General features: G+C 29.0%; 1 protein-coding gene across 1 annotated transcript; it reads right to left on the bottom strand.

The window, feature by feature from the left end:
• Window positions 1-385: 385 nt before the first annotated feature.
• On the bottom strand, window positions 386-1,985 carry LOC111631281 (U11/U12 small nuclear ribonucleoprotein 25 kDa protein-like). Its single transcript, XM_023375501.1, has 2 exons — window positions 1,635-1,985; window positions 386-1,116 (listed from the first exon to the last, which is right to left on the bottom strand). The coding sequence occupies exons 1-2, from the start codon at window positions 1,923-1,925 to the stop codon at window positions 952-954; spliced, it is 456 nt and encodes a 151-aa protein (XP_023231269.1). The 5' UTR covers window positions 1,926-1,985; the 3' UTR covers window positions 386-951.
• Window positions 1,986-12,310: the final 10,325 nt, after the last annotated feature.

Genomic DNA, 12,310 nt, shown 5'->3' with positions numbered 1-12,310 from the left:
AAGCAGAATCTTAGTGTATATTTGAAATAACTAGTTAAGAATTTATTTATTATTAAGCAGTTTATTATTAATAAATTCTTAACTAGTTACTTCAAATTTAATTACTAATCATTTCAATAATACAAAACTTTGAAGATTTGTATTATTTAGTTTATATATTGCTACAACATATTGAATAGGCTCTTACATAAAGAGAAAATGCAATTATTCTGATAAAAAACAACTACTTATTTAAATACTTATATAATGTTTAAATAAGTTATACTTAATTAATGAAATATAACTTGACATTTCTCTCATACTACATAACATGAATAGCAATAAAATTAAAATAATATACATAATTTTAATATGATTAGAAAAAATAGCAAAAGTAATTACTTACACTCATGACCTTCTGTAGCAACTTCCGTCACTGGATAATCATCCTTGAAAAATTATTTAAAATTATAAAACAATAAAATGAATACTTTTAAGTAGAGTTGATCCTCAATATAACATATTACTAGGATGAAGTAGTTTAATAACATGACTGTCTACTGTAACTTTATATAACATATGATAAGACATATAAGCTATACAATGCTAAATGTAATGGAAATAACACCAAACCGTCAAGATGGATGTAAACAATAGCTAGGGATCCTCTGCCTAATCAACCCTATGCATTAACTAAGTCAGTCTGATATTCTGAAATGCAGTAATTCCATTCTGATCTATCAACATTTGATTCTGATAATGTATTTTTTAATGTATTTTTAACATATAAATCAATGTAACTTCTGTGACAATACTGCCATACTTTAATATGTACAAAAAAATATGACAAATCTCTGCTAAGACAAAGGTCATTAACTGATCTGAATATTACATATTTTCAGCAATTAAAACCTGTGGTGAGATACATTATATGAAAAAATCAATCAAAACAATTAACCAGAATCGAAAGATTCATTTAACTCTGAGTCGTTTAATAAAAGTAATTTCTGAATTATTGCCAATTCCGTAATCTTTCAATAAATAATGATCGTTCATTAATTTCTGTCCTTCGAAATATAACCAGTAAGTCCTCCACACGTATCTCCAGCTAATCGTGCGCTTCTTTCCTTCTCGTTCCTGTCGAATAAAGCAAGGAAAATAAGTATCAATTTTAATATATTTATTAGAACCTTTATAAATCAAAACAAACATAATTAATATGTTTTGGGAGCAATCTATCCCAGATTTGTTGGCCCTTCTATCCAAGGTGGGCCTGACCATATCCATAATGGGTTAGATTAGAAGATCCGATAGTACTATAGAAGCATTATACTGCTTCTATAATAATACCAATTTCTTTCTTAATACTTTCAGAAGAGAATTTAGAAAACAACAACATAAGGCTTTAAAAGTTTAATTCCGACTGTCACCACTAGAGGGTATCATGTACCTCTTTTTGACAGCTATATTATCCCATTCATAAGCAATCACATGTTGAATCTTTGTACGTGCTATTGTTTTCTTTTGTACAAATTTCATTTGTTCGCTAATTATCATCCTTTAATTAATTATTAAAAATTTAACCTTTAGGCCTTAATATATTTAACCTTTAACTATTTAATATATTACTTGCACGAGAATATAAGTAAACTTACCAATTTAGTAGTCACGTATCTCCGAATGGCTTTCTTCAAGTCTAAAACATTTGCTTTCTGTTCAATAATTATATCGTAGACGAGTCCGTCTGCTCTTTTCACAAACAAAGTCATGGCCCGTCCTTGTTCCAAGGCCAAGAGCGAATTTAACTCTTCCAACGTCACTCCGTCCGGAAGATCGGCCAACAAAGGATCCGTCGCTATTATGCGAGAAATTCCCTTTTCTACCATACTTAAGGCTTCTTGATGAGATAATTGCGGACGTTTCTCTTCTTCCGTTTCTTCGCTCATGACGATGCTTACACCACTTCAAACGTAAACACAGAAACGAACATGCCGCCGTATTCGTTTAAGTGTTGCCAGACTGGTTAGTCTATCTGGCAACACTCAAATGAAATTAGCGCCATGGTTTTTTTTTTTATATCTGAAAAGTAAACGTTAAAACCTTACGAAATAACGTTTCTTAATTTAATGTTAATATTAATTTAATATTAATAATCAGTATATGTATATTTTTCTGCTTTGTTGTTGTGACGAATTATTTTAGAGTGAGCGAGGCGCGGGTGCCAAAATGGGTACAAGCGTCTCAAATTTTATTGATCATACGAATACATTTCTGTTCGTTATATTTTAACGCCCCTAAATCCAATTTCATTTTTTTAGAATATTAATTATCTGACATTAGTTAATTTAATAAAGTGAACCGGTGATCCTTATTTGCCAGATTCAAACCCTGTTCCAGCCATTCCATAATAATAATGTTTCATCTCTCCAGTGGTGAGAGCCGAAACCTTATTAAGTGTGATTTTGTGTCTATATAAAGTTTGGTATCATAAGGTCTGAGGCTGGCGCAGATATTTCTAGTTTACATTAAGTGAGTGTACAAAGTAGTAAACTGTGGGCCTATAAGTGCAGGTCACATATAATACGTACATTTACTTACCAATTTTTTATCGTAATAACAGAATGACAGGAGGAAAAATCTATAGCAGTGGTTATACAAGGATCCACGAAAGCATAGAAGGTTCTTGGGCGTGTTCTTGAAAATAAAAATGGACATCATTCATACTTTGTGCAAAGCCCATACCCATGTACTCGAATACTTAGCAGGTATACTCGAGTAAACGTGCCTGTGCACCTAAACGTACAGATTTGTGCCTGTCAAGATTAAATAAAACCACAAAAATATTTTAAGGCAGAAAGCTTAATGTTGTATATGTTATGATGTTTACCACAAACGAAATACTTTCACAAAATACAAAGAAAAACAGATTTGTTCATTCAAATCTTTCGTCTTATAATAAAAAGATATATGGGAAAAATGAGAGAAAAACATAATTTAAAAAAAGAAAAGTTGTTATATGGAGAAAACTTACTAGTTACATTGGGAAACATATATATGGAGAAATACTTTACTTTTCTTTACAACATGTATATTTTTTTCAAAGTTGTCGAGAATCCTGCAGTAATTCCAAAAGATCTTGAACGAGAATTANGAAGTCTGCAATGTATATATTGTAAATAGTTTTTTACATTTTGATTTTTCTGTACTTACCTTTTATACTCATTTGTACTCAATTTTATTTTTTATTTTTTGCTTGTCCTTTTATCCCAATTATTGCCGATGCAGGCGCTCTCTGGTCCCACGCCTTCCCTTCAAGCTATCCTTTCATACTTTATTTCATACTTCACACCCCATGCTTTCCCTTCTTTCCATTTCCAACAGGACATAAGTCTGTGGCAAACAGACAGCCCTCTTAACTCTTTATTAGAATGTAGAATGAAACTCGTTGGAAAATTTTTTAAATTAGCTGCTAGTTTTATTTATAAACAGTTAAATATTTACTATGTTTTATAAAAAATTTATATTTTTATTCAAAATAGAAAACTTGACCTATTATTGATAGTTCTTCACGCATTATTGCGTTTCGTGCATGTTTTCATCATTATTATGTAAAAAAACAACACTTTAGCTGTACAATATCAGTATCTTTTAAAACAGATAAGGGGAAAATCCAAATAAGTAATTTTCTATTATTTCACAACTGCAACGCAATACCTTTAACTAAGTAATACAGTACTTGAAAAAAATATTAAAAAAGTGTTATTCTTTAAAGATTTATAATTATTTATTGATCAGAAATTATAAATTTCATAACACTGCTTATTACTTATTTTAATATTTAAAACTGATTATCAAGATACACAATTTACGATATTTAACTTGACAGGTATGAGCTCGGATAAAAACATGTAGAAATTTTCAGATATTTTATTTACTTTATACTAATCGTATTTACGAATAACAGCTAATGTATATTATAAAATTAATACGCATTAAACGACCATTTTTATTTTCACAATTAAATTATTTTATCGTTATCATTTGTACGAAATGATACCACAAAGAGTACATTTATATGTAAGTAATTTAATGCTGATAGTATTACTTGAATCATTTCCGTTTATTGTTATTTTTAAAATAGTTTCATTTCTTTATCTATAATTAAAACAATTTTTGATATTTTAATGATATAACAGTTTTTTGAATTATAAAGATAGATAACTAATTCTAGGAGTTTTTCAGTAGTCATTAACAATAGGAAGTCATAATAAATAATTAAAAGTTTTAAACAGGAAATCAGTAGACACTTACACTGAAAATTTAGTGCAAACAATTGTAATTTGTTGTACATATACCATTTTGATTTATATAATATAAATGTCATAAATTCATTATATAACTTCATTTTAAAAACAATAAAAACAGGAGTAAGACACATTGAAAGAAAATCTGCATATATTTAAGTTATTTTTGCATTGCAGTATTGTTGTGATAAACCAACCACAAGCCAATTTTTTAAATTAACCTTTAGACAAACGTTCTTATCTTCTGACAAGTATTTTCAAGCGAAAGAAACTTTTTTGTACTATACATTATAGGATATGATTAATCGTTGGTCATAAATGAATGTCCTTATTCCATTTGCAGACTACTAAAGTTTGCTGTAGAGGTACAAGTTTTAGAAAAAATATCTGCAATTTTACTTATTGTTAGCGAACCCGAATTCCTCTTCACAATTTGCTGTAGCGTTGGCTGCAATTCTGCCAGGAGAAACTATTCTTAGTTCTATGTATATCAACATCACCGAAAGCAGCAGCTCTTTGCTTTCCAGTTCAGTATATCAATTGTTATTTTTGCTAATCAACTTCGGGCGTCTGCCAAATATATCTGCTTCATCCCAACAGCTAGGCATTGCAACTTTTGCATCTTCAATTTTTTCAGCTTTGTCAGAATTAAATATTTGAGTCACCTATTAATGAAATAAAGAAAAAAATCAGCGGTAAGTTGACTTAATAAATTCATTCTCTTTCACTGACTTATCTGCAACTTTCATGTGTTTCGTGTGCAAGAATAAAACATTTAGCTTTGTACCCAAATGGACAAAGAGGCTTTGGATGAGGATTGTTGGAAGATTTTTTTTCTAAACAATCTTTCTTGTAGCTCATATCAGAAACATTTTTTCCATTGATTCTATCAATGCATTTGTTGGGAAAAAGCAAATTTTTATATTTACAACTAATTGATAGAGGCCGTGAGAACACAGGTCAGGTAATATCCAGCATATCTGGATCAAGAAATTTATGTATATTCCAAAAATTTTGCAGGTGGTGAACATTGTCTGTGATGAAAACATTTCCATGTAACATAAGTGCAAATTTATAGGTGTACAATTTTTTTAATTGCAACTTAAAGACGTTTATTTTGCACAGTCAATCACAAATTTTTGTGTATATTCTATGAATATATATAACTTTCGTTGTTTGAGGTCCTCCAATTTAGTGCCAGTTTGTATAGAGAACAATTGGATACTCTAAATCGAGGTTTAATTGTACTGTATTAGAATACTGAGTTTGATATGACTAAATGCGAATATTGTGAAGGTTCTGATAAAATCACGTACAGTACATTGTATTTCATTTGTGTATATTTATAAAACTGGTAATATGTGAATTTAAAAAATATTAATGTTATATATTTATCGAAAATTTCTTAAATTTTGCATGGAGGATTATTTATAAAGGGAATGATGCTATTGAATTTTTGTGGTTAAAGGTCGAGGGGTTGAAAGATAAAGGAAGTCGTCGAGTAGGGTAGGATTTTACTATATGACCCTATAGCTTGTTGTTTTTTCTTCTCAGAAGAATTAGCTACATAATAATACAAGTATTCCTTTAGTAAATTTATTATACAGTATATTTTAATACTCATAAAATTATTTTGTTTTTCATTTCGTTATAAAAAAACTTATTAAATTGTTGTTTAATTATTATTTAACAATACTAATAAGTAAAGAACACATCTAAACAGTAGTTTCGATTTTCATGTATTTTCAAATACAGGAAATACAGGTTTATAATTTTACTATTCAGTACCGTGCGATTCCAGTTTACACAGGTTTTACTGTATTTTTATAGTAAATATTTTTATAATAAACTGAGTATCATCGAATTATTTAAACATTTTCAGCGATCATGTTTAAGGAGTTTCTTATAAAGTATCTTCTTATTTATTAAAATTATTCTTTCGTAAATTATTTAGTTAAAATTATTACCGTAACTGAAAAGTAATCAATGATAAGTAAACGTTATAAGAAAATTAATAAACATTAAATTATCGACTTGTCTAATGAAGAAATGAACAACCATAAATTATCCGAGTTCACAGTACTTATTCTCCGATAAATTTCTCAGATAGATAAACCGATATTCACTAAACTCTGCAAGAATATGTATTAACTTTCTGGCTTTATATTTCAGAAAACAGCAAGAAAAAATGCCAAAATTCGTAGAATGTTTAAGGTTCTTTGATTATATCTTATCTTGGAGTAGATTATATTCACAACGAAATAATTTATGCTTACGCGAGCCGTCAGCTGAATATTATGAAACGAAATTCATGAAAAACTAACGTAAAAATTTTGTTTAAAAACTTGGACAACAAACTGCAAACGTTAGTCTTGACTTTGCCCAAGCAATAGTTATTATCAAAAAGTAAACTATATGAATTTCATGTAAAAGAAAACTATAAGGTGAAGCGTCTACCAGTGACAAGCGGTTCTGTTCACCCAACATCAAGCGCGGTCGCACCTCGCCAAAACGGGCTGGCCACGTATTGTTTTATGGGTTTTCTCCACGTCTGAAATGATTGAATGGGGGTCACTTACTATTAAATGGATTTTCCGGATTTACCCCTAGGCAGATCATATAAGTGTTATGTTGCCATAATTGAAGAAATAAAAACAATGTAAAATAATAACAGTTGTTGAAATACAAACAGTTTATTATACGAAATTTTCAGAATATACTTCATAATTATACATTAAAAGATTAATGCTTACATTTAAAACTTTAAAATATTTTATTAAGCATTGAACATATTTATTTATAAGTTGTTTTTCTACATTGTATTGAGCTCAGATACATTTTTTTTTCAAAATTGAGGTATAAACGTTTTTATTATCTCATATTTATTGTACACATAAAGTAAATATGATAATTACAAATACTAAAATCTAATTATAAATTTAATATTGCAACATAAGCTGTAAATTTCACAAAGTATTAAAGATATATATTCATTGCAATTTACATTTGAGCTTATATTACTCCAAAAATTAACTGGATAAGAATATCATTTATTCGTTGTTTTTGTTATTATAAAGGTAATTATAGTACATGAATTATTTTTATTGTAGAAAATAGTGATCATAAATTAATTCGGATAACTTGATTATATCACATTTTTGAATATCACAATAATTATATTAAAAATACAAGTATAGTTTATTCCAGTTTGCTATTTAATGTTCATTTATCATCAGATGAAAGCTTGATATTATCTTTTAGACTCGAATATTGTTCAGTAGAAATCAAGTATTTGACTTCTCCAGCTTCTTCAACATCACTAAGAAGAGCAACTAGATTTTTACTTGTTTCTTGCAATACTTGTTCAAGATCTTCTGAAATTACTGAAGGATTCTCGACATCTTTGAAAGAATAATACAAGTTGTAAGGAATGATAGGATCAATGCATCCAAGGGCAAATTCACCACAAAAAAAATTTAAATTTATCCCATTTGAAACTATTTATTAAATTTTGAATGAGATCTACAGATTGACGAATATCACAAAGCTTTTCTGCAAAATTTTCATTATGAAAGGTATCCCCTTCTAAACGCAAGGATAAAGATTCATCCGGAAATAAAAATATCTGTAATTTATCAGATTCTTTGTAAATGTTGTGTAAATCTATCAGTGTTTTTTTAACATCTTCATAGAAAAGATCGAATTTAAGGAGGTGACAACAAATTTTGGAAAGTCGAAAGCAATATAGCTTTAATATAATTGTCATCATTTTTAAACAGGTAAAGTCTAAATATACTTTGGCATTTGACCAAAATAATTTTTTGTTAGTTTCAATTATAATTTCGTTAATACATTGAAGGCAAACTGTAGGATAATAAACATTCTGTCGAATAGCGTATATGAAATTATTTGAAAACTCTTCATTTCCATAAAGACCACAGAGAAACATTAGAATTGTATCATCGTCGGCACGATCTAGAACGATATGATTTGAACGGTAATAACAAAGAGCAACGATAAAGTCGAAGAAGCTTCTATGTATAAGATCGAAACAAGTGATTCCATCTACCTCAGAATACTTTGCAAAAATATCTAGTCCTGATATAAATTGATAGTCTTTTTCTTCTGGAAACTTTTCCTTTAACTGTCTATCTGTTAATGTTAGCAATTTGTGAATCTGGTACATTGATACGGGTACATTGATTTTACTAATTTCACATTTTTCAACCAAATATATTTCTCTCAATTTAACTAGTAAGTCTTCTCCGTATAAAAACTTTTTTTTTTTTTTTTTTACTAAATTATGATTTTCTCCCATTTTTCTTTTATATCTTTCTGTCATCAGACGAAAGATTTGAATAAACAAATCTGTCTTTGTTTTTATTTCGTCAAAGTATTCCGTTTGTAATAGACAGCATAACATATGCAACATTAACTTAAGTAAAAGCATAGAACTAAAATAAAAAATACATTTGGAGATAAATTTTAATATTTTAAACCGATTTGAAATATTTGAAATTATTTTAAAATATTGACATTTATTGTGCTTCATATTAATTTGCTTTATTATTTAATCTATTTATTACAATGGGGACTTTTCTTCATTCAAGGTGACTGCGCGCTCCTACAAGCCATCGACCAGTCGCGAAGATCTAATATTATGAGGGCTTTAAGTGATTGATAAATTTTCGACTTTTAGTTTTTGGTGTTGCATTTCATACTTGGCACTTGTCAGTCGCTGGGGATCCAAGATAACCTAATTGAGTTTGATCGAATTCAATGACTTCGATGTCAGGCCTCCTTCTAATATCATTTATAACAATTTTATTTAAATCTAACTTCTGTTTTTTTTTGCGAAGCGACAAACACGCTAGTCTGTTGCTTTAGGAATGCCAGACTACCGCTTTTTAACTTCAAGCTATGGCTATTGTAACGTGTGTTGCTACTTTAGATGTCTTGTATCTCGAACTTTCTGTACATTGTTTACGTTTAAATAACGACACTACGTTTCGTTAATTGTTTGTACTCGTTTTCAAGCAAGGTTTACAAAAATATGGTCAAGGCACGATATTACCGTGTTTCCCCGAAAATAAGACATCCGCAGAAAATAAGACCTAGCACAGATTTTGCTGAATTGCGAAATATAAGACCTCCCCCTGAAAGTAAGACCTAGCNTAGCAGGTATACTCGAGTAAACGTGCCTGTGCACCTAAACGTACAGATTTGTGCCTGTCAAGATTAAATAAAACCACAAAAATATTTTAAGGCAGAAAGCTTAATTTTGTGGGTAGGGATGAGTTTTATTAAAAAATATAAATGCTTATAACGAGAAAATCTATCTAGTCCGATCTCATTCTACTCCTCGACTTTTAACAACCAGAATTTAGTAAAATCAATGCTCCTTATTTTTAATTTGCCGTGCCAATTTCTATTACTCAACCTTTCCCTTATCTTGAAATATTAAACGAAATAGACTCCAACGATATTTTAAAGTATGTCTATCGATTTTATAATGACAGTAAAACTAACATAAACCAGACTCGCACAGTACCAAATACTTATCCCGATTTGGAAAACGTCCGTTTTGTACAGGTTTTACCGTATTAATTGCTAGTTTTCTGGCTGTTATATGTAACAGAGTATAACGATCAGTCAAAAAATTACCCTTTTGTAAGATTCTTACATTTTTTGGACACTGCGAACCTTCAAACGTTGAGAAATTAAAAAATGGGGATATTTCATAAATGTACAAAAGTAAATGCTATCTTTTTGTTTGACCGTTTTGCAAGTTAATAAATCCCTTATCTTTTGTCTAAAATTTCTGAAATTTTTCAGGGATGTTTGTTTATTAGGGAGATTGACGCTGTTGAATATTAATGGATAAAGGTAAGATGATAGATGGGGACACGTGTCATATCTCCAGTAGGAACTTCCAATAAATAAATGAAAAATTTAGTTTAAGTAAAAATAAGTTTACATGGCCAACGATTATTTAATATTAATATACTAAAACTAAATACAACTTTTTTACAAAGAAAAATTCTTTGTTTCAGTCATTTTTTCGTTGTTCACACCATCAGCAGTTCATTTTACAAAGAATTTTACAAAGAATTTTTCTTTGTAAAAAAGTTGTATTTAGTTTTAGTATACTGTATTAAGAAAAATTTAGTTGTTATAAGCAGTTACAATGTTTTATAAAACTCGTCTCTACCTTCAAGTTTTTTTGCCACTTTACGATAATTCATAATATAAAAAGTTTTTAAATAAAATTTTCTAGCAGAAGGCATACAAGTTAAAATGTTTTTGCCAGGAAAGTTAAGTACAGTAGCACCCCTTTTAACACTGTTGATAATTCCGTGTTACATGAATTCCATGTTGTATAAGTAACTTAGATTTTACAAATACGTGAGCCATTCACATCCCGGCACACGTATTTGTAAAATCTAAGTGACTCGTACAACATGGAATTCATATAACACGGAATTATCAANAAAAAAGTGTTATTCTTTAAAGATTTATAATTATTTATTGATCAGAAATTATAAATTTCATAACACTGCTTATTACTTATTTTAATATTTAAAACTGATTATCAAGATACACAATTTACGATATTTAACTTGACAGGTATGAGCTCGGATAAAAACATGTAGAAATTTTCAGATATTTTATTTACTTTATACTAATCGTATTTACGAATAACAGCTAATGTATATTATAAAATTAATACGCATTAAACGACCATTTTTATTTTCACAATTAAATTATTTTATCGTTATCATTTGTACGAAATGATACCACAAAGAGTACATTTATATGTAAGTAATTTAATGCTGATAGTATTACTTGAATCATTTCCGTTTATTGTTATTTTTAAAATAGTTTCATTTCTTTATCTATAATTAAAACAATTTTTGATATTTTAATGATATAACAGTTTTTTGAATTATAAAGATAGATAACTAATTCTAGGAGTTTTTCAGTAGTCATTAACAATAGGAAGTCATAATAAATAATTAAAAGTTTTAAACAGGAAATCAGTAGACACTTACACTGAAAATTTAGTGCAAACAATTGTAATTTGTTGTACATATACCATTTTGATTTATATAATATAAATGTCATAAATTCATTATATAACTTCATTTTAAAAACAATAAAAACAGGAGTAAGACACATTGAAAGAAAATCTGCATATATTTAAGTTATTTTTGCATTGCAGTATTGTTGTGATAAACCAACCACAAGCCAATTTTTTAAATTAACCTTTAGACAAACGTTCTTATCTTCTGACAAGTATTTTCAAGCGAAAGAAACTTTTTTGTACTATACATTATAGGATATGATTAATCGTTGGTCATAAATGAATGTCCTTATTCCATTTGCAGACTACTAAAGTTTGCTGTAGAGGTACAAGTTTTAGAAAAAATATCTGCAATTTTACTTATTGTTAGCGAACCCGAATTCCTCTTCACAATTTGCTGTAGCGTTGGCTGCAATTCTGCCAGGAGAAACTATTCTTAGTTCTATGTATATCAACATCACCGAAAGCAGCAGCTCTTTGCTTTCCAGTTCAGTATATCAATTGTTATTTTTGCTAATCAACTTCGGGCGTCTGCCAAATATATCTGCTTCATCCCAACAGCTAGGCATTGCAACTTTTGCATCTTCAATTTTTTCAGCTTTGTCAGAATTAAATATTTGAGTCACCTATTAATGAAATAAAGAAAAAAATCAGCGGTAAGTTGACTTAATAAATTCATTCTCTTTCACTGACTTATCTGCAACTTTCATGTGTTTCGTGTGCAAGAATAAAACATTTAGCTTTGTACCCAAATGGACAAAGAGGCTTTGGATGAGGATTGTTGGAAGATTTTTTTTCTAAACAATCTTTCTTGTAGCTCATATCAGAAACATTTTTTCCATTGATTCTATCAATGCATTTGTTGGGAAAAAGCAAATTTTTATATTTACAACTAATTGATAGAGGCCGTGAGAACACAGGTCAGGTAATATCCAGCATATCT

This window comes from Centruroides sculpturatus, unplaced genomic scaffold (assembly GCF_000671375.1).
Source record: "Centruroides sculpturatus isolate CEXI.00-Female unplaced genomic scaffold, Cexi_2.0 scaffold43, whole genome shotgun sequence".
Taxonomy (NCBI): domain Eukaryota; kingdom Metazoa; phylum Arthropoda; class Arachnida; order Scorpiones; family Buthidae; genus Centruroides; species Centruroides sculpturatus.
This window is presented reverse-complemented; position numbering and strand designations above follow the sequence as displayed.